Source organism: Chlorocebus sabaeus, chromosome 21, assembly GCF_047675955.1.
Source record: "Chlorocebus sabaeus isolate Y175 chromosome 21, mChlSab1.0.hap1, whole genome shotgun sequence".
NCBI classification, from domain to species: Eukaryota; Metazoa; Chordata; class Mammalia; order Primates; family Cercopithecidae; genus Chlorocebus; species Chlorocebus sabaeus.
In genome coordinates, this window is record NC_132924.1 from 76,467,784 (window position 1) to 76,490,050 (window position 22,267).

At 41.9% G+C, this 22,267-nt stretch overlaps 1 protein-coding gene across 5 annotated transcripts in view; it reads right to left on the reverse strand.

Annotated features, from left to right (window-relative positions):
- The window catches only part of SLC26A5 (solute carrier family 26 member 5), a 70,967-nt gene that overhangs the window by 19,451 nt on the left and 29,249 nt on the right, over positions 1 to 22,267 (reverse strand). For all 5 annotated transcript variants that reach the window (XR_012090396.1, XM_007982476.3, XM_007982475.3 and 2 more), the window contains exons 4-10: positions 21,870 to 21,980; positions 20,274 to 20,440; positions 18,927 to 19,091; positions 16,400 to 16,552; positions 6,337 to 6,419; positions 1,084 to 1,231; positions 80 to 193 (exon numbers count right to left, since the gene is read on the reverse strand). Coding sequence is in view for 4 of the 5 variants with exons in the window: in XM_007982476.3 (XP_007980667.1) it covers positions 80 to 193; positions 1,084 to 1,231; positions 6,337 to 6,419; positions 16,400 to 16,552; positions 18,927 to 19,091; positions 20,274 to 20,440; positions 21,870 to 21,980 (941 nt within the window). In the remaining variant the exon portion in view is untranslated. The remainder of the gene's footprint in view (positions 1 to 79; positions 194 to 1,083; positions 1,232 to 6,336; positions 6,420 to 16,399; positions 16,553 to 18,926; positions 19,092 to 20,273; positions 20,441 to 21,869; positions 21,981 to 22,267) is intronic.

The following is a 22,267-nucleotide window of genomic DNA, read 5'->3' on the forward strand; positions in this document are numbered from 1 at the left end:
GGGTTCAGAATATAATCAAAAGATTAAAATTTAATTACCACCCATATCACCAGGTCTTAGAGGCCTGTTATGTACACACCTGTGTCTTCCCACCAGTTCCCTCCTGAACAAGGCTTCGAGACAAGGAGCATGAAATTGAAAAGGTCTGGAAGAGTGAGCCAATGGAATTGCACAGTCCCAGGGCAATGAGCTCCTTTTCCATGTAGAAACAAAACACAAAAGAGATAGGTCATTCTTCAGGGAAAAAAAGCATAATAGCCCATTTAATACACATTGTCAGCACTACAGTCTATCTCTTCATTTTCCTTTCAGATGTAAGAATTTGTTTAGCATGAGTTCAAAATAGGAATTATGGCATATTTTACAGTGGGGGGAGGAAACACTTTGAATTTTTATTTTGTCAGAGATAAATGCTGAGCTCCCTGCTTAGCCTCCTTCTTTCCAAACAGATCCTCTACAAAATCTTCTTAATGTTTAAGAAGAAAACTGCACGAAAAGGGATAAACTATTTTTATTGCCGAAGAGAAAGTTATTGTTATATAGGACTCCTGGCATCTTTTTAATGCCTGGGCTATTGCTCACCAACGAATACATGCCAGTGTCTTCCTAGGGCGAGTCCTGCTCTTAGGTTTACTTTGGGTATTTCTAGTTTGACAACTGCATCTCAGATGAATGTGGAGCATCTAGTTTCTCCTTAGAACACATAAGGTATTGAAATAGACATTGTTATGTCAACATTATAGGTCACAGTGTTTGGATTAAACACCTTATCTATGGCTGTGTTATAAAGTACGTGACAAAGAGAATATTGTGGAGTTAGTGATGAATCATATACCCAACTTCTAATGAACAAAGATAAGCCTTCCTGGGGAGCAAAAACGCCCTGGAAAAACATTTAATTCTAAGCTGCGAGCTTTAAGAATAGGGATAACATTACAGGTTGAATAAATACATGCTTCAGATACAACAATCACCAGTAAAAAAAAGTTTTTCTACCAAGATAGATTAGTTCTTGTGACTTCCACAATTGACACTGGTGATTGTACTGCTATGAAACATCTGCAGGAAACTGATTATCTTTACCTGATTGCCGTCAACCTGGTAGCCATGTTTATTTGCTAAGGTCTTGGCCATGGAGATGGTCACTGAAAATCCAACGATGGCTATGGCAATGGCATCTACGTACACAAGGTGGAAGAGGCTGGTGTCCGGATTGGCTGGAGGTAGCAGCCTGAAAAGTCAAGCTGACTTTAACTTGTGTTGTGACCACAAGGGAAAAGAAAAAAAACCCTGCGACTGCAGGGAAGCATTTTAGGGGGGCATTATCTGCAAATGAGGTGATCAATGTTTGGGTACTTATTTGCTCTGGTTAGCAAAAAGGAGGGCCCTCCTTGACACAGAGAGGATCTTTTCAGGCTCAAACTGCAGAGTGCAGCTTTCTACCTGGATGGGTTATCAGAAGACATCAGATGCCGTTTTATTTATAAAAGGAGTAACCTCATACCTCATGGTACCCTAATGGCAAGTGTAAGTAAGACACAGAAAGCAGGAAGAAGAGAGGGTCAGTAAAGTGCTCAGATGCCACCAGGCATCTGAACCCAAGTCCTGGGGTGGGGAGGAGCATAGTCTAAGGGCTACCTTAGAGGAGAATTAATGTCCTGGCAATGCTAGGCACCCCATACTTCTCCCCCTTGTCATCTGATGTAAGGACTCTGAGTCTGCTACCTCTTCCTGTTTTTTTTTTTTTTTTCTAACCAATTAGCTGAGTTTGTAACATGGGAAGGGAGCAGCAGAAGACTATACTCCTTGGGTGTCACCTAGGAATCTTTTGAATTTGGAGGAGACAAAAGTATGACTCCTGGAATCCCACAATGGAGAACCCAGCTTTTGTGGTACATACTTGTAGTCTGGGATCCTTACCCTAAAGAAACAGAATAGGGATTCCCTAGAATGTTATGGGAGAAGGGGCAATAGGGATTTTCAGACATTCTGCTCCAATTCAAGGCATTGGGCTAAACAATAATAGCAATAACTTAACTGATACTAATCATTATAATTATTACAATAACAAGCATTCATTACGCGCCTTCTCTTTGCCAGGTTCTGTGCTCATTTAATTATTTTCAATGGCCCAGTGAACTAGGCACCATTAAAATTTTATAGATGAAGAAAATGAGGCATAGTGGGGTTCAGCAACTTGTACAAAGATAAGCAGCTCATCTACCAAGTGCAACAAAACCATGAAGAACCTGCTTGGCTACAGCTATTTCTCTTACAATGGCATAGCGCAGTGACGGAAGGGATGTTTCACATCATGGAGTAAGGAAAGAGCGGAAGAAAGGGAAAGGAACCTATTGTCTATTAAGGTGAGTTTACCTGCTACATACTTTACATAAGTCGTCTCATTTTTCCTCACAGCACTCCCATTACATAGGTTCCACTATTATCCCAATTTATAGGTGAATAAATGGATTTTGACAGACGTTAAGTGATTTTCCCAAAATGGAGCAGGGAGTCAAACCTGGGGGGTCTGACTATAAAATCTGTTGTCCTTCCCTGCTGTTTGCTGCACAGGCATGAATTAAGAGGGAAGGCCTAGGACCAGGTTTGGGCCTAAGGGAATAAGAATATAAGAAAAGGACGTATTTTGGAATGAGTTAAGGAAAGTAAACAAACAAACAAGAAAACAGGATACAGTGCTATGATTGGAATCTTTAATAGTCAACTGTCACTTTATGGGCACTGCAAAATGCACTGCTCATCTACCAAGTATGACAAAACCACGAAGAATCTGCTTGTCTATAGGAGATGCATTTATATATGTATGTATGTGTACACAGAAGCGTGGTAGTTTGCTTCCATTCCTCCCATATGTAATTACATGTGCATGACACTCCCCCAGTCTAGATGTGGAATCTGTTTCCCCTCCAGCTATATCTGGGCTGGCCTCATGATTTGCTTTGAGCAACAGAATGTGGTGGAAGTGATGCTGTATGAGTGCCTTAAGAGGCCTGGTAAGGCCGGGCGCGGTGGCTCAAGCCTGTAATCCCAGCACTTTGGGAGGCCGAGACGGGCGGATCACGAGGTCAGGAGATCGAGACCATCCTGGCTAACCTGGTGAAACCCCGTCTCTACTAAAAAAAATACAAAAAAAAACTAGCCGGGCGAGGTGGCGGGCGCCTGTAGTCCCAGCTACTTAGGAGGCTGAGGCAGGAGAATGGCGTGAACCCGGGAGGCGGAGCTTGCAGTGAGCCGAGATCCGGCCACTGCACTCCAGCCTGGGCGACAGCGAGACTCCGTCTCAAAAAACAAACAAACAAACAAACAAAAAAAATAAGAGGCCTGGTAAATTCTCTGCTTTTCTTTCCTGTTGCTCTGAGCCCCCATGTAAAGAGGTCTGGCAATGCTGCTGAAGATACCACTTGTAGAGAACATGCCAGCCAGCCCTCACCTGTTCCAGTCACTCCAGCTGAAGTGTCAGACATGTGAGTGAAGCCCTCTTGGATCCTCCAACACTAGTCACACCTGCAGACATCTGCAGATGCATAAAAAACCCCAAGTGAGACCTCCCAAACAACCACCCAACTGAGCCTAACCTAGACTAAATAATTATGAGCAAATTAATGGCGGCTGTTTTAAGTCACTGTTTTGGGGTAGTCTGTTATCAGTGGAGCAATAAGACTCACAGGTAACTGAAATGGTATGATTGTATGTAGATAGGTAGGTAGGTATTTGTTACCTACTTGGTTTTGGGCAATGTTCCAGAAAGATAAGGTTTCTGGGTAGCCAATTTCCAGAAATGTAAAGTCTTTTTTTTTTTTTTTAAGTTAAGCTGTCACATATAGAAGGGAAGCAGTATGTTTGAGTACAATGCAATAGGAAAAGGAAGGTATTAAGTAGAAATTATAGTGACAAGTAGAGATATATATATATATATATATATATATATATATTTTTTTTTTTTTTTTTTTGAGATGGTGTTTCACTCTTGTTGCCCAGGCTAGAGTGCCATGGCACGTGTGATCTCGGCTCACTGCAATCTCTGCCTTCCGGTTTCAAGTGAGTCTCCTGCTCAGCCTCCCAAGTAGCTAGGAGCGCCTGCCACCGCACCCAGCTAATTTTTGTATTTTTACTAGAGACGGGGTTTCACCCTGTTTGCCAGGCTGGTCTGGAACTCCTGACCTCGTGATTCGCCTGGCTTGGCCTCCTAAAGTGCTGGGATTACAGGCGTCTGCCACCATGCCCGGCCAATAATATGTTTTTAAAATGTACAGTTAGATAATATAGATGAAGCAAAGAAGTAACATGATTAGAAACTAAAAACTCATTGAAATAACAGAACCCTTAGAACCCATTACTAATAAGTAATTAACATGACTTGAATGCTATGTGTTCAGGTGTTCACTCACTGCCTTCCATGTATTATCTCCTGTAGTTCTCACAACTGCCCTTGAGATAAGCACTAATTGAGATAAGCACTAATTACCACGCCCACCTGGCAGGTGAGGAAACTTGGCTTTGAGAAGATAAGTGGCCTGCTTAAGGTCACACAGCTAGTACGTGGCAGGCTAGGATTTGGGTTGTTTTGCTCTTAAATCCTATGTCACTCAAGGAGAGATTTTTAAAACTATTAAATTTAGGAAAACCAAAGAAAACAGAAAACCACTTGCCACTATTGGTGGGATTGTAAAATGGTATAACTGCTATGGGAAATAGTATGAAAGGCTCTCAAGAAAGTAAAAACAGATCCAGTAATCCCACTTACAGGTATATACCCAAAAGAACTGAAAGAAAGGTCTCAAAGACATATTTGCACATCTATATCCACAGCAGGAATATTCACAATAGCCAAGAGGTAAAGGCAACCCAAGTGCTCATCAATGGATGCATGGAGAAATAAAATACAGTATATATCCACAATGGAATATTATTCAGCCTTAAAAAGGGAAGAAAATACTGTCATATGCTACAATATTGACAAACTCTGAAGACACTATGCTAACTGAAATAAGCCAGTCACAAAAAGACAAATGCTGTATGATTCCACTTACATGAGGTATCTAGAGAAGTCAAATTCATAAAAACAGAAAGATGAATGGGGGTTAGAAGGGGCTGGGGGAAGAAGAAAAGAGGAAGCTCTTGTTTAAGGGGTACAGAGTTACAGATTTGCAAGGTGAAAAAGTTCTGGAGATCTGTTTTACAATAATGGGAATATATTTAACACTACTGAAATGTACACTTAAAAATGATTAAGATTGGCTGGGCATGGTGGCTCATGCCTATAATCCCAGCATTTTGGGAGGCTGAGCTGAGTGGATCACTTGAGGTCAGGAGTTCAAGACCAGCCCGGCCAACATGGTGAAACCCTGTCTCCACTAAAAATACAAAAATTAGTCATGTGTGGTGGCACACACCTGTAATTCCAGATACTCAAGAGGCTGAGGCAGGAGAATCACTTGAACCCTGGAGGCAGAGGTTGCAGTGAGCTGAGACTATGCCATTGCACTCTAACCTGGGCAACAGAGTGAGACGCGGTCTCAAAAAAAAAAAAAAAAAAAAAAAAGCCGGGTGCAGTGGCTCACACCTGTAATCCCAGCACTTTGGGAAGCTGAGGCAGGCGGATCATCTGAGGTCAGCAGTTTGAGACCAGCCTGGCCAACATGGAGAAACCCCGTCTCTAATAAAAATACAAAAATTAGCCGGGTGCGGTGGCTCACGCCTGTAATCCCAGCCCTTGGGAGGCTGAGGCGGGCGTATCACGAGATCAGGAGATTGAGACCATCCTGGCTAACACGGTGAAACTCCGTCTCTATTAAAAATACAAAAAATTAGCTGGGCGAGGTGGCAGGAGCCTATAGTCCCAGCTACTCAGGAGGCGGAGGCAGGAGAATGGTGTGAACCCAGGAGGTGGAGCTTGCAGCGAACTGAGATCTCGCCACTGCACTCCAGCCTGGGTGACAGAGTGAGACTTCCTCTAAAAAAAAAAAAAAAAAAAAAAAAAAAAAATTAGCCGGGTGTGATAGCACATGCCTGTAATCCCAGCTACTTGGGAAGCTGAGGCAGGAGAATCGCTTCAACCCGGGAGATGGAGGTTGCAGTGAGCCGAGACGGTGCCACTGCATTACAGCCTGGGTGACAGAGCGAGACATCGTCTCAAAAAAAAAAAAAAAAAAAAGGTTTAGACAAAATTTTGTTATGTGTTTTTTACTACAATAATACTAAAAATAAAATGCACCCAATGATTATTTTTCATTGCAAGGGTACTAAAGTAAGAGTTAGAGGCAATAGATCCATTGATTATTTCAGTCACATGGTTACTTAAAACTACTTTCCTACCCTAGAGGAAGTGTTCCAACGACATCCACATTGTATGATTCTTTCAAGTTAAACCCAGCTGAAATGCCAGTTCCCATTACCACCTAAAAAGACACAAATCCAAATGCACCTTTAGAAATGAATGTTCAAATACTGCAAAAATCAGCTTCAAATATGTTAGTCAAGTCAAATCTATTCTCACCTTTAACATTCAGATTTAAAAAGAATTACCATTAGCTTCAACAATTCTAACTTCTCTTAATGACCCACCCCACATAATTAAAATGAACTCTACAGTTTATGTCCTGGAATTTTCTTCATGCTTTGTCCTTTTCTCCACTGAGGTGTCTGGCTAGTTGACTGCAACAGAAAAAGGTCATAAAGCCTTTCAAATGTTGACCTTACCTTTAGGGTGGTGAAATGAGTCTGTGGCTACAACGTTATAAATAAAGGATATTTAACTCTGTGCTTTGAGGGTGGTAAAATGACACTGTATGATTACAAAATGTACGTCTGGATTTAGAATCCTCCTGGTGATCCTGTTTCCAGGACAGCAGCCCCAAGTGTGGTGATAGGGCCCCAGCAGCAACCCATAGCTGTCTCCTCCCATTTCAGCTACAAAGTCAGGGTAGAACTGTACATCAAACAGAGGGTCACGGTACATAAGACCATCCTGGATTGGCAGGGCATAGATTTACTTGGGGTGTAAAGTACAATCCCTCATGAGTTACAAGAGAAACATAACAAAAGGTGAGATAGCAATTTGCTCCATGCCCAGGAACTACTGCCTGTAGAGCTTTCTGAGAGAGTTATCCAACAGAGAAGAAATCAGAGCTGGCCAGGGAAGGAAGCCAGTCCCTCCTGAGGAGGGCCACTGCAGGAAACAAATAATAAGGTAAGCTTATTATCAGAAACAGCAGCCTGGGAGACCAGGGGCATGGGGGATTCTGGCTCTTTTGATGGAAGGATCCTTTTCTGTTGAAGACAATGATTTTCATCACCCTTAATTGCATTTTTTGTGCATCTCTAACTAGGGGAGTGCCTCAAATATTTAAATCCACACAATATATATGGCTTAAGCTCCTGGAGCTTTACTTTTATACAGTGGTAATTTAAACCATTGTTTTCTTATCAACACAAATAGATGTATTATAAAATTGAATGCAAAACTCAAAAAATATTTTTATAATAAAAAATAAATTTGACACTTAAAGGGAGTCATAAAGATGCTGTCCCTAAACTTTCTAGAATTCTGGGAAACCATTACCCTGGGAAACATGGAAAAGTCTTTAAAGGGAATCTAGGAAACAGAATTAGTAACCCAAAGCAGGAGAGACAAGCTGTGTCATTTACTTCATAACTGGGGCTTGCCTGCCTTCTTTCCCTCGCAAGGGTGCTCAGAACCTTTTGCTGTACTCCAAGTCAAAACGGGAACCCTGTGTCTAGCCCCAGTGAGAGAAGAGGTTTTGAAACTGTTAGAGATATATTTTGTTTTGTTTTGCCTGTTAAAAGGTACTAATGCCATATAGACAAGACTGAAAAAAAAAAAAAAAGTTTGAAGGTATTGGTTTCCTTGTGAGCTACACCAGCCAGTTGTTTTCATAGCTAGAACTTTTTGCTATAATTTGGATCAGACACCTATACTCTTCATTTCTTTTTTAAATTTTTAAATTTTTTATTTTATTATACTTTAAGTTCTGGGATACATGTGCAGAATGTTACATAGGTTACATAGGTATACATGTGCCATGGTGGTTTGCTGCACCCATCAACCCATCATCTACATTAGGTATTTCTCCTAATGCAATCCCTCCCCATGCCCCCCACCCATGGACAGGCCCCAGTGTGTGATGTTCCCCTCCTTGTGTCCATGTGTTCTCATTGTTCAACTCCCACTTGCGAGAACATGCGGTGTTTGGTTTTCTGTTCCCGTGTTAGTTTGCTGCAAATGATGGTTTCCAGCTTCATCCATGCCCCTGCGAAGGACAGGAACTCATCCTTTTTTATGGCTGCATAGTATTCCATGGTATATATGTGTCACATTTTCTTTATTCCATCATTGATGGGCATTTGGGTTGGTTCCAAGTCTTTGCTATTGTGAATAGTGCTACAACAAATACGTGTGGATGCGTCTTTATAGTAGAATGATTTATAATCCTTTGGGTATATACACAGTAATGGGATTGCTGGGTCAAACGGTATTTGTAGTTCTAAATCCTTGAGGAATCGCCACACTGTCTTCCACAATGGTTGAACTAATTTACACTCCCACCAACAGTGTAAAAGCGTTCCTATTTTTCCACACCCTCTCCAGCATCTGTTGTTTCCTGACTTTTTAATGACCACCATTCTAATGGGCATGAGATGGTATCCTACTATGGTTTTGATTTGCATTTCTCTAGTGACCAGTGATGATGAGTTTTTTTTCATATGTTTGTTGGTTGCATAAATGTCTTCTTTTGAAAAGTATTCATATCCTTTGCTCACTTTTTGATGGGGTTATTTCTTTCTTGTAAATTTGTTTAAGTTCCTTGTAGATTCTGGATATTAGCCCTTTGTCAGACGGACAGATTGCAAAAATTTTCTCCCATTCTGTAGGCTGCCTGTTCACTCTGTTGATAGCTTCTTTTGCTGTGCAGAAGCTCTTTAGTTTAATTAGATTCCATTTGTCAATTTTGGCTTTTGTTGCCATTGCTTTTTTTGTTTTAGTCATGAAGTCTTTGCCCATGCCTATGTCCTGAATGGTACTGTCTAGGTTTTCTTCCAGGGTTTTTATGGTTGTAGGTCTTAATGTTTAAGTCTTTAATCCATCTTGAGTTAATTTTTGTATAAGGTGTAAGAAAGGGGTTCAGTTTCAGTTTTCTGCATAGTGTTTAATCCATCTTGAGTTAATTTTTGTATAAGGTGTAAGAAAGGGGTTCAGTTTCAGTTTTCTGCATAATGTTTAATCCTTCTTAATTTTTGTATAAGGTGTAAGAAAGGGGTTCAGTTTCAGTTTTCTGCATATGGCTAGTCAGTTTTTCCAACATCATTTACTAAATAGGGAATCATTTCCCCATTGCTTGTTTTTGTCAGGTTTGTCAAAGATCAGATGGTTGTAGATGTGTGGCGTTATTTCTGAGGACTCTGTTCTGCTCCACAGGTCTATATATCTGTTTTGGTACCAGTACCATACTGTTTTGGTTACTGTAGACTTGTAGTATAGTTTGAAGTCAGGTAGCGTGATGCCTCCAGCTTTGTTCTTTTTGCTTAGGATTGTCTTGGCTATGCGGGCCTTTTTTTGGTCCCATATGAAATTTAAAGTAGTGTTTTCTAATTCTGTGAAGAAAGTCAATAGCAGCTTGATGGGGATAGCATTGAATGTATAAATTACTTTGGGCAGTATGACCATTTTCACGATATTGATTCTTCCTATCCATGAGCATGGAATGTTTATCCATTTGTTTGTGTCCTCTCTGATTTGTAGTCCTCCTTGAAGAGGTCCTTCACATCCCTTGTAAGTTGGATTCCTAGGTATTTTATTCTGTTTGTAGCAATTGTGAATGGGAGTTCACTCATGATTTGGCTGTTTATTTTTGGTGTATAGGAATACTTGTGATTTTTGCACACTGATTTTGTATCCTGAGACTTTGCTGAAGTTGCTTATCAGCTTAAGGAGGCTTTGGGCTGAGATGATGGGTTTTTCGAAATATACAATCATGTCACCTGCAAACACAGACAATTTGACTTCCTCTCTTCCTATTTGAATACCCTTTATTTCTTTCTCTTGCCTGATTGCCCTGGCCAGAAGTTCCAATACTATGTTTAATAGGAGTAGTGAGAGACGGCATCCTTATCTCATGCTGGTTTTCAAAGGGAATGCTTCCAGTTTTTGTCTATTCAGTATAATATTGGCTGTGGGTTTGTCATAAATAGTTTTTATTATTTTGATATGTTCCATCAATACCTCATTTGAGAGTTTTTAGCTCGAAGGCTGTTGAATTTTCTCGTAGGCCTTTTCTGCATCTATTGAGATAATCGTGTGGTTTTTGTCACTGGTTTTGTTTATGTGATGGGCTATGTTTATTGATTTGCGTATGTTGAACCAGCCTCGCATCCCAGGGATGAACCTGACTTGATCATGGTGGATAAGCTTTGTAATGTGCTCCTGGATTCAGTTTGCCAGTATTTTTTTGAGGATTTTTGCATCGATGTTCATCAGGGATGTTGGCCTGAAATTTTCTTTTTTTTGTTGTTGTGTCTCTGCCAGGTGTTGCTATCAGGATGATGTTGGCCTCATAAAATGAGTTAGGGAGGATTCCCTCTTTTTCTATTGTTTGGAGTAGTTTCAGAAGGAATGGTACCAGTTCCTCTTTGTACCTCTGGTAGAATTCGGCTGTGAATTTGTCTGGTCCTGGACTTTTTGTTTTTTGGTTGGTAGGCTATTAATTGCTGCCTCAATTTCAGAACTTGTTATTGGTCTATTTAGGGATTCAACTTCTTTCTGGTTTAGGCTTGGGAGGGTGTATGTGTCCAGGAATTTATCCATTTCTTCTAGATTTTCTAGTTAATTTACATAGAGGTGTTTATAGTATTCTCTGATGGTAGCTTTTTTTGTTGTTGTTGTTGAGGCACAGTCTCATTCTCGCTCAGTTGCCCAGGCTGGAGTGCAGTGGTTTGATCTTGGCTCACTGCAACTTCTGCCTCCCAGCTCAAGTGATTCTCCTGCCTCAACCTCCCGAGTAGCTGGGACTACAGGCGTGGGACACCATGTCCAGCTAATTTTTAAAATTTTTAATACAGAGGGGGTTTCTCCATGTTGGACAATAAGGTCCTGATCTCTTGACCTTGTGATTCACCTGCCTCAGTCTCCCAAAGTGCTGGGATTACAGGCGTGAGCCACCGGGCCCGGCCAGTAGTTTGTATTTCTGTGGGATCAGTGGTGATATCCCCTTTCTCATTTTTTATTGTGTCTATTTGATTCTTCTGTCTTTTCTTCTTTATTAGTCTGGCTAATGGTCTATCTATTTTGTTAATCTTTTCAGAAAACCAGCTCCTGGATTCACTGATTTTTTTGAAGGGTTTTTCTTGTCTCTATCTCCTTCAGTTCTGCTCTGAACTTAGTTATCACTTGTCTTCTGCTAGCTTTTGGATTTGTTTGCTCTTGCTTCTCTAGTTATTTAAATTGTGATGTTAGGGTGTTGATTTTAGAATTTCCCACTTTCTCCTGTGGGCATTTAGTGCTATAAATTTCCCTCTAACCGCTGCATTAGCTGTGTCCCAGAGATTCTGGTATGTTGTGTCTTTGTTCTCATTGGTTTCAAATAACTTATTTATTTCTGCCTTAATACTGTTATTTACCCAGTAGTCATTCAGGAGCAGGTTTTTCAGTTTCCATGTAGTTGTGCAGTTTTGAGTGAGTTTCTTAATCGTGAGTTCTAATTTGACTGCACTGTGGTCTGAGAGACTGTTTGTTATGATTTCTGTTCTTTTGCATTTGCTGAGGAGTGTTTTACTTCCAATTATGAGGTCAATATTAGAATAAGTGTGATGTGGTGCTGAGAAGAATGTATATTCTGTTGATTTGGGGTGCAGAGTTCTGTAGATATCTATTAAGTTTGCTTGGTCCAGAGCTGAGTTCAAGTCCTGAATATGCTTGTTAATTTTCTGTCACTGACCTGTCTAATATTGACAGTGGGGTGTTAAAGTCTCCCACTATTATTGTGTGGGAGTCTAAGTCTCTTTGTAGGTCTCTGAGGACTTTGCTTTATGAATCTGGGTGCTCCCGTATTGGGTGCATATATATTTAGGATAGTTAGCTCTTCTTGCCACATTGATCTCTTTATCACTATGTAATGCCATTCTTTGTCTTTTTTTGATCTTTGCTGGTTTAAAGTCTGTTTTATCAGAGACTAGAATTGCAACCCTCTGTGTGTGTGTTTTTTTTTTTCGCTTTTCATTTGCTTGGTAAATCTTCCTCTATCCCTTTATTTTGAGCCAATGTGTGTCTTTGTACACGAGATGAGTCTCCTGAATACAGCACACTGATGGGTTTTGACTCTTTATCCAATTTGCCAGTCTGTGTCTTTCAATTGGGGCATTTAGCCCATTTACATTTAAGGTTAACATTGTTACGTGTGGGCCAGGTGTGGTGACTCATGCCGCAATCCTAGCACTTTGGGAGGCTGAGGCGGGCTGATCACCTGAGGTCAGGAGTTCGAGACCAGTGTGGCCAACATGGTGAAACTCCGTTTCTACTAACAATACAAAAATTAGCTGGGCGTGGTGGCAGGCACCTGTAATCTCAGCTACTCAGGAGGCTGAGGCAGGAGAATTGCTTGAACTCAGGAAGCGGAGGTTGCAGTGAACTGAGATTGTGCCATTGCACTTCACCCTGGGGGACAAGAGCAAGACTTTGTTTCAAAAAAAAAAAATTGTTATGTGGAATTTGATCTTGTCATTATGATGCTAGCTGGTTATTTTGCCCATCAGTTGATGCAGTTTCTTCACAGTATCAATGGTTTTTACATTTTGGTATGTTTTTGCAGTGGCTGGTACCGGTTTTTCCTTTCCATATTTAGTGCTTCCTCAGGAGCTCTTGTAAGGCAGGCCTGGTGGTGACAAAATCTCTCAGCATTTGCTTGTCTGTAAAGATTTTATTTCTCCTTTGCTTACGAAGCTTAGTTTGGCTGGATATGAAATTCTGGGTTGAAAACTCTTTTCTTTATGAATGTTGAATTTTGGTCTCCACTCTCTTCTGGTTTATAGGGTTTCTGCAGAGAGATCTGCTGTTAGTCTGATGGGCTTCCCTTTGTGGGTAACCCGACCTTTCTCTCTGGCTGCCCTTAACATTTTTTTCTTCATTTCAACCTTGGTGAATCTGATGATTACGTGTCTTGGGGTTGCTCTTGTTGAGGAGCATCTTTGTGATGTTCTCTGTATTTCCTGAATTTGAATGTTGGCCTGTCTTGCTAGGTTGGGGAAGTTCTCCTGGATAATGTCCTGAAGAGTGTTTTCCAACTTGGTTCCATTCACCCCATCACTTTCAGGTAAAACAATCAAACGTAGGTTTGGTCTTTTCACATAGTCCCATATTTCTTAGAGGTTTTGTTCATTCCTTTTCATTCTTTTTTTCCCTCTAATCTTGTCTTCAAGCTTTATTTCATTAAGTTGATCTTCAATCTCTGATACCCTTTCTTCTGCTTGATTGATTTGGCTATTGATACTTGTGTATGCTTCAGGAAATTCTTGTGCTGTGTTTTTCAGCTCCATCAGGTCACTTATGTTCTTCTCTAAACTGGTTATTCTAGTTAGCAATTCCTCTAACCTTTTTTCAAGGTTCTTAACTTCCTTCCATTGGGTTAAAATATGTTCCTTTAGCTCAGAGAAGTTTGTTATTACCCACCTTTTGAAGCCTACTTCAATGCATTCATCAAACTCATTCTCTATCCAGTTTTGTTCCCTTGCTGGCGAGGAGTTGTGATCGTTTGAAGAAGAAGAGGCATTCTGGCTTTTGGAATTTTCAGTTTTTTTGCACTGGTTGTTCCTCATCTTCATGGATTTATCTACCTTTGGTCTTTGCTGTTGGTGACCTTCAGATGGGGTTTTTGTGCGGATGTCCTTTTTGTTGATGTTGATGCTATTCCTTTCTGTTTGTTAGTTTTCCTTCTGACAGGCTCCTCTGCTGCAGGTGTGCTGGAGTTTGATGAGGTCCACTCCAGACCCTGTTTGCCTGGGTATCACCAGTGAAGGCTCAGAACAGCAAAGATTGCTGCCTGTTCCTTCCTCTAAAAGCTTTGTCCCAGAGGGACACCCGCCAGATGCTAGCCAGAGGTCTCCTGTATGAGGTGTCTTTGGCCCCTACTGGGAGGTGTCTCCCAGTCAGGAGTTACGGGGTTCAGGGACCCACTTGAAAAGGCAGTCTGTCTCTTAGCAGAACTCGAATGCTGTGCTGGCAGATCTGGTGCTCTCTTCAGAGCTGGCAGATAGGAATGTTTAAGTTTGCTGAAGCTGTGACCACAGCTGCCCCTTCCCCCAGGTTCTCTGTCCCAGGGAGATGGGAGTTTTACCTATAAGCCCCTGATTGTGGCTGCTGCCTTTCTTTCAGAGATGCCCTGTCCAGAGAGGAGGAACCTAGAGAAGGAGTCTGGCTACAGCAGTTTTGCTGAGCTATGGTGGGATCCGCCCAGTTGGACCTTCCAGGTGGCTTTGTTTACACTGTGAGGGGAAAATCGCCTACTCAAGCCTCAGTAATGGTAGGTGCCCCTCCCCCTACCAAGTTTGAGCATCCCAGGTTGACTTCAGACTGCTGTGCTGGCAGCGAGAATTTCAAGCCAATGGAGCTTAGCTTTCTGGGCTCTGTGGGGGTGGGATCCGCTGGAGCTAGACCACTTGGCTCCCTGGCTTTAGCCCCCTTTTCAGCGGAGTGAACGGTTCTGTCTCACTGGTGTTCCAGGCACCACTGGGGTATGAAAAAAAACTCCTGCAGCTAGTTCAGTGTCTGCCCAAATAGCTGCCCAGTTTTGTGCTTGAAATCCAAGGGAATCTTGGTGGTGTAGGCACCCAGGGGAATCTCCTAGTCTGTGGGTTGTGAAGACCATGAGAAAAGCATAGTGTCTGGGCCAGAATGCACTGTTCCTCACAGCACAGTCCCTCACAGCTTCCCTTGGCTAAGGGAGGGAGTTCCCTGAATCCTTGCACTTCCTGGGTGAGGTGATGTCCCACCCTGCTTCATTTTGCCCTCTGTGGGCTGCACCTATTGTCTAACCAGTCCCAATGAGGTGAGCCAGGTACCTCAGTTGGAAATGCAGAAATCACCTGCCTTCTGTGTTGATCTCGCTGGGAACTGCAGACCAGAGTTGTTCCTATTTGGCCATCTTGCCAGCCCTTTACCCCCAAATGTACTCTTCATTTCTTTTGAGACAGAATCTTGCTCTGTCACCCAGGCTGGAGTGCGAGGTGCGATCTTGGCTCACTGCAACCTCTGCCTCCCAGGTTCAAGCAATTCTCATGCCTCAGTCTTCCAAGTAGCTGGGTTTCCAGGTGCATTTCACCACACCTGGCTAATTTTTTGTATTTTTAGTAGAGACAGGGTTTCACCATGTTGGCCAGGCTGGCCTCGAACTCCTGGCCTCAAGTGATCTGCCTGCCTTGGCCTCCCAAAGTGCTGGGATTACAGGTGTGGAGCCACCACACCCAGCCTACTCTTCATTTCTTCTCCTTGTAGCTCCCACACATGTGCAAACAAGTCCCAGGATGCCAAGGGCACTCTATGGGACACTTTGGATATTAAAAGGTCCCCAGTGAAACAGTGACATCTATTGGGCACTGTGCAAACTTCTAGTTGGCAGTAGTTCACAGTTTGAACACTGTGTTCCTTTCAATAACGCCGTATCTTTGCAAAGCTGGGTGTTCAGTGGTTGCTGTGATGAAAAAGCAGGAACCATATACATATTCATGTGAACAGGAAATGAGGATAGCAGTACCCTTTTTGATTCTGAGATTTGAGGATCTATGCAGTTCCCATCGGGCATATGCATTCCATGATTAAATAATTGTGGTTACTTAACATAATAAAATATTTTTATTCCAATTTCTGTGCATATTTTTAAAAACAACTATGAAGTTGTTAATCATAAATATTATTAAAGTGTTTGGAACTAACCACTTAATAAATGGAACTGTAAGGTATTTCTTTTGGCTTAGGAGTGTCAAGGGATGGAGAAAGTTTGGGAACCTTTGCTCTGTCAAAATGGAAATGGATTTTTTTTTTTTAGGTTACGAAAGTAATATGTGCTCATTACAAAAGAATTAACCAACAAAAATTTGAGGAGAAACTCTTCCATAACCCCATCACTTATAATTAATGTTAAAATTTTCATGTATAGTCTTACATATAATTTAAAAAATCATCTGTGTCTATGTTTTAAGGCTTTTTCTTTTTACTTTCTTGTCAATGAATTTGTCAAATTTCTTTGACAAATTGTAACCTTCTTTTGGCAGAATTGAGAGCAAAAAATTCCTTTCATCCACTTCAAAATCCCTTACAGAAATAAGTAAATGCAGTCATAGAAGTTGAATAGGTCATTGACCCAAGGTGACTTACCGCAAAGAACTCTAAAGGAATAGGCGCCGGCAATTTCTCTTTAAATCTCTCATTAAACTCCTTGCCACCCAACAGCAAACCAAAAACCATCAGCCCGACGCCTAGGGAACACACGTTGAGGTTTTTAACATTCTGCAACACAGCAACTGTACTCTGTAACACAGTGAACGCTGGATGTTTACATCAAGAAATTGCCCCTGGGAGAGACAGAGACTGTCTAGTGCACTAATTCACATCAACCATTCCACTGGGTATTTCTAGTTAAAAGTTCTCAGGCTGAAATCTCTCTTTGTAGCTTCCACCAATTAGGAGGTATTTTTACCCAGTCTACAACTTTACAGTTGTTACTCTTTTTTTTTAAATAGTTGTTATTCTTTTTTTTTTTTGGAGACACAGTCTTGCTCTGCTGCCCAGGTTGGAGTGCAGTGGCATGATTTTGGCTCACTGCAACCTCTGCCTCCCAAGTTCAAGCGATTCTCCTGCCTCAGCCTCCTGAGTAGCTGGGATTATCAGCGCCTGCTGCCATGCCCAGTTAATTTTTGTATTTTTAGTAGACATGGGGTTTCAACATGTTGGTCAGGCTGGTCTCGAACTCCTGACCTCAAGTCATCTGCCTGCCTCGGCCTCCCAAAGTGCTGGGATTACAGGTGTGAGCCACTGCACCCAGCCTTATAGTTATTCCAATCAAACAGTTATTCTTATCATATGCTGATGTCTCCATGTAATATTATAAAATTCAGAAAAGGAACCCTGAAGCTGAGTCCTGAGCACTTGGAAAGAATTAAGGGTTGATGGCAAAGTACTCCAAAGGTAAATACATAGAAAAGCTTTTAGGAGCTCAAAGGAGGAGAAAGTATTGTTAGCAGGACTTTGAAGTCAAGAGTGCTGATGTCTGGGAAAGGAACCTAGGAGAACTAAAGAAGAAATCCACTTAATTATATCCCAGGGTTACCAACTGGGCACCTCAAATATAGTCAATTCTCATTTGAAACCCAATAAAGTAGACTTCCTGCTCAGCCCAGGCCATGCACCCTTTCCTATCGATGCCTAGAGTACTCAGTATGTTTATTTCCTTTGTGAAAAGGCATTTCGAGAAGTCTCAGAGTAAGAAGTACGGTAACAGCTATTATGGGAGACTAAGAATTTTGTTATTTAGAGAATATTCCTAAAGTCTGATTCCATTTTAACCAGTCAATGACTCAATCTAAATGTCACTTCCTCAAAGTGCCTTTCCTAGACCCCTAATCTCAAGGTCTCCCTATTTAACTTTCAGAGCAGCTGGTACTTCTCCTTCATAGCACGCAACACAAATTGTAATCGATTACACATGTATGTAATTAAAGGTTTACTATCTTCCCACTGGACTGAAAGTTCCAGAGGGAAAGGCCTGTATCGTCTCAGCTCACAGCTGCATCTTGGCACCCAGTGCCTAGCACATAAATACCTACAAAGACTGCAGGCCTCTTTCCAAGGACAGCTTTAACAGCATCTCAGAGGTTTTGATATGTAGTACTTCTATCAATTAATTCTAATTATTTCCTAATTCCCTCTTTATTCACGGGTCATTTAGAAATGTTTTTTGGTTTCTAAATATGTGGGAGTTTTAAAGCTATGTTTAGCTTTTGATTTTTAATTATATTGCACTGTGTGAAAAAACATTGAATTTTTAGAATTGCTGATCAGTTTCACATGATCAATTTCAACATGATCGGTTAGTACCATTGTTCCTTAAGTGCTTGCAAATAATTTATATTTTCTCTGAGTTTGGTAAGGGGTCTATGTAACTAAAAGATTTATGTTAGTTAAATCTTTTACAGCCTTATTTTTTTTGCTGGTTTGAATTAGGAGTTGGTTTTTTTTTGAGACGGAGTCTCACTCTGTCGCCCAGGCTGGAGTGCAGTGGCGCGATCTCAGCTCACTACAAGCTCCGCCTCCTAGGTTCATGCCATTCTTCTGCCTCAGCCTCCTGAGTAGCTGGGACCACAGGCGCCTGCCATAACACCAGCTAATTTTTTTGTATTTTTAGTAGTGATGGGGTTTCACCATGTTAGCCAGGATGGTCTCGATCTCCTGACCTCGTGATCTGCCCGTCTCGGCCTCCCAAAGTGCTGGGATTACAGGCGTGAGCCACGCACCCAGCCTGAATTAGCAGTTTTTGAGAGAGAGAGATGTTCTCCCCTCATGCCTTTAAATTATTTGTTAGTTTCCAAAAAGACCACGATTTGGTTGTAAGAAAAAGCTCTCTCTTCACCTAATTAGAGTGATGGTGCAGTCACCAAATAAAGACCTAGCGAGAAATTCCTTGTGAACTGGGCAGTATCACATATTAATAATAGAGAATTTAAGGTTTAGTCCTCTTTGTAACACTCTTTTCAGAAAACCTTAGAATAAATGAATTTTTCCTTTTTTATGGAAATTACTAGAGTAAAAGAAAAATGAGTCTTGAAAGTAAAAAGAGATACAGAAGAGAAGTGGGGGAAATAAAGAAAAAAAAAAGTACCAGAACGTCAGGGAGTTGCTTACTTACATACACCACTGAAAAGATTCCACTGTACCGCTTTGTTTTAACTCCAAACAGATATTTTAACATGGAGGTGAAGACATGCACAGCTGCTGCAGTGGTAAACCCACGGACCAGAGGCTCTGTGAGATATATGGCCACAAATCCAAACCTACAGACACCTAGGCAAAACTATTTTTTTTTAATGACAAAGAAACAAATGAATCACATGATAGGTCAGGAAGTTAAGACCCACAGCAAATATACCAGTTCTTTCTTGACCATTTTCCTTTTTTTTTTTTTTTTTTTTTTTTTGAGACGGAGTCTTGCTCTGTAGCCCGGGCTGGACTGCAGTGGCCGGATCTCAGCTCACTGCAAGCTCCGCCTCCCGGGTTTACGCCATTCTCCTGCCTCAGCCTCCCGAGTAGCTGGGACTACAGGCGCCCGCCACCACGCCTGGCTAGTTTTTTGTATTTTTTAGTAGAGATGGGGTTTCACTGTGTTAGCCAGGATGGTCTTGATCTCCTGACCTCGTGATCCGCCCATCTCGGCCTCCCAAAGTGCTGGGATTACAGGCTTGAGCCACCGCGCCCGGCTTTTTTTTTTTTTTTGAGATGGAGTCTCGCTGTTTCACCCAGGCAGTGTCACGGTCTTGGCTCACTGCAACCTTCGCCTCCCAGGTTCAAGTGATTCTCCTGCCTCAGGCTCCTGAGTAGCTGGGACTTCAGGTGCATGCCACCATGCCCAGCTAATTTTTGTATTTTTAGTAGAGACGGGGTTTCACTATGTTGGCCAGGCTGGTCTTGAACTCCTGACCTTGTGATCCACCTGCCTCAGCCTCCCAAAGTGCTGGGATTAAAGGTGTGAGCCACTGCGCCCAGCCTCTGGACCATTTTCTAACACTGCAAACTTGTACATGAAGTGGGTAAGTAGCTAACAAATCAATCACTGGTTATACAGAAAACAGAGGAAAGTCTGGAGTGCCTTGGTGTCCCACAGTGCACTGGCCACACTAATGCCTTCCCTGTCTCTCATGGAGCTGGGGGCATGCTTCATCATGTAGACTAAAGTGCGTGATCATGATCATTGGCTGTTCCCACCAAGCAGAGAGGAATATACTCTCCCAGCACTAATCAATCCTGCTGTGTCAAACTTGTCTTGCTTTTGGGATCTTTAAAGCATCCACCTGAAGCTTGCTTGCTGGTCACTCATAGTTGTGAATAAGGCATGCAGTTGGTCTGCAGTTACTTCTGGAGCTTTGGGGTTTCTCTGGCAGACCCCACCCACCGTGTAGGAAGACCAGCTAAGAGCTCTCAGTAGATACCTGTTAGGTTAACAAATGAGACAGTCCATTTCCCCATCTTTGAGCCTTACCTGAATGATTCCTGAAAGTAAGGTCACAGACATGGCGACTTTCACTCTCAAGGCATCTCTGGCCTCTGTGCCATTGGTTGCATTTACTCCTCCTGGAATGACTATATCATCTGGTACTAATCGAACAGCCACACCACCAATCATCAGGCTAATAACAGCAAAAGGACCTGAAATAATGAAGCATGAAGATCCCTGTTCAGGGTTCAAGGACACTAACTAATTCAGAGTATCTGATAGGGTTTTTGCCAGTACACCAAGAGACAAAGTTGAGGTCAAGAAGTCATGCTTGAAAGAAGGCTACGCTCCCTTCTTTAGTGTCCCGCCTCTGGTGTGTGAGCAACTGTGTGTGTGTGCATGCGCATGTGTGTGCATGCAGACTGTATTTTCCAAAAGTAGACATAGCAATATCTTCCATTCACCTACTCTTCTTGATATTTCCCCATCAAGAGGTGGAGTCTAATTTCTCCTTGAATCTGGGTTGGCTTTGACTTGTTAGTAAACAAAAGAATGCAGCAGAAGGGAAGCTGCGTGACTTCCGAGGCTTGGTAATAAAAGGGCTGCAACTTCCACCTTCTCCTGAAGCCCTGAGTCACCACGTGTAAGAAAGCTCCAACTAGGCCAAGTGGAGAATTCCTGGGACTGCATGGAGAAAGGAAGGCAGGGAAGAGGGAAGGGAGGGAGGAAAAAGGGAGAGAGGAAGAATTACCCAGACCAGTCCTTCCCAAGTCCTGACCTGCAGGCACTATGGAAGATACAAACATGATTGTTGTTGTAAAGCTGCTACATTTTGAGGGTATTTGTTACCAAACAGTAGATATCTGGAAAGTGTGTGTGTGCTAGGCGGTAGCCTTAGGTAGTACCAGGACTATTATGAAATCCATATGCCTCTGATAAACTGAAAATATGTACAATTCAGAGCCCCAAATACGATAAAAATGAAATACGTGAAGAGTGATTAGGAACTTGAAATACTACCATTAGTATAAAAATAAAAACCAGATGCTGGCAAATTACATCATGAAATGAAGCATTTATCTCATTTCACAGATTTCAACAATTGTCCTTTTACATCAGAAAATTGTCTTTTTTATTATTCCAAGATTATAAGAAAGTTGTAAGTTCTAGAAATCTTGGGAGGCGTGTAGTTTTTTTTTTTTTTTTGAGACGGAGTCTTGTTCTGTTGCCCAGGCTGGAGTGCAGTGGTGCGATCTCAGCTCACTGCAACCTCCGCCTCCCAGGTTGAAGTGATTCTCCTTCCTCAGCCTCCTGCGTAGCTGGGATTACAGGTGCCCATCACCAAGCCTGGCTAATTTTTGTATTTTTACAAAGAGATGGGGTTTCACCATGTTGGTCTGGCTGGTCTCAAACTTCTGACCTCAGGCAATCTGCCCGCCTCGGCCTCCCAGAGTGCAGGGATTACAGGGGTGAGCCACCACGCCTGGCCGAGTGTAGGTTTTTAATGCATCTGTTGTGTATGCAGTAACAGAAGTTGTTATTAAGACAATTTTTAATAACGACCATACTATTTCTTTGGCACATTGCAAAGGCTGGAAATACACAAGGGAAGGTAGTAGAATATCAAGTATAAGCTTTTACCTATTGATATGTGTCTGGAGGTTCCCAAAAAACAATACATGATAACAGGATAAAATGAAGAGTACAGGCCAAATATCGGAGGCACAGCTGCCAGCATTGCAAAGGCTAAGCCTGTGGGATTAAAAACCAAACAGAAATGGGAGATCATTAGAAGACAGAGGGGTTACATGTGTTTTTCTCTTGGTTCTTTATTTCTGATGAATGAGTGAAGCCCATCTGAATTTAAGCTGCAACCTACCCTACCCCAATCCTGCACATCATCTTACCTTGGTGCTGATAGAGTCCAGGTTGAGACAGTTTCCATTATCATCTCCTTTTTGCCAGTGGGTGATTTTTTTTTTCTGCTTTATTCTTTCACAAATTAGATAAAAGCAGAAAAAAGTCTTATCTTAGTGGGT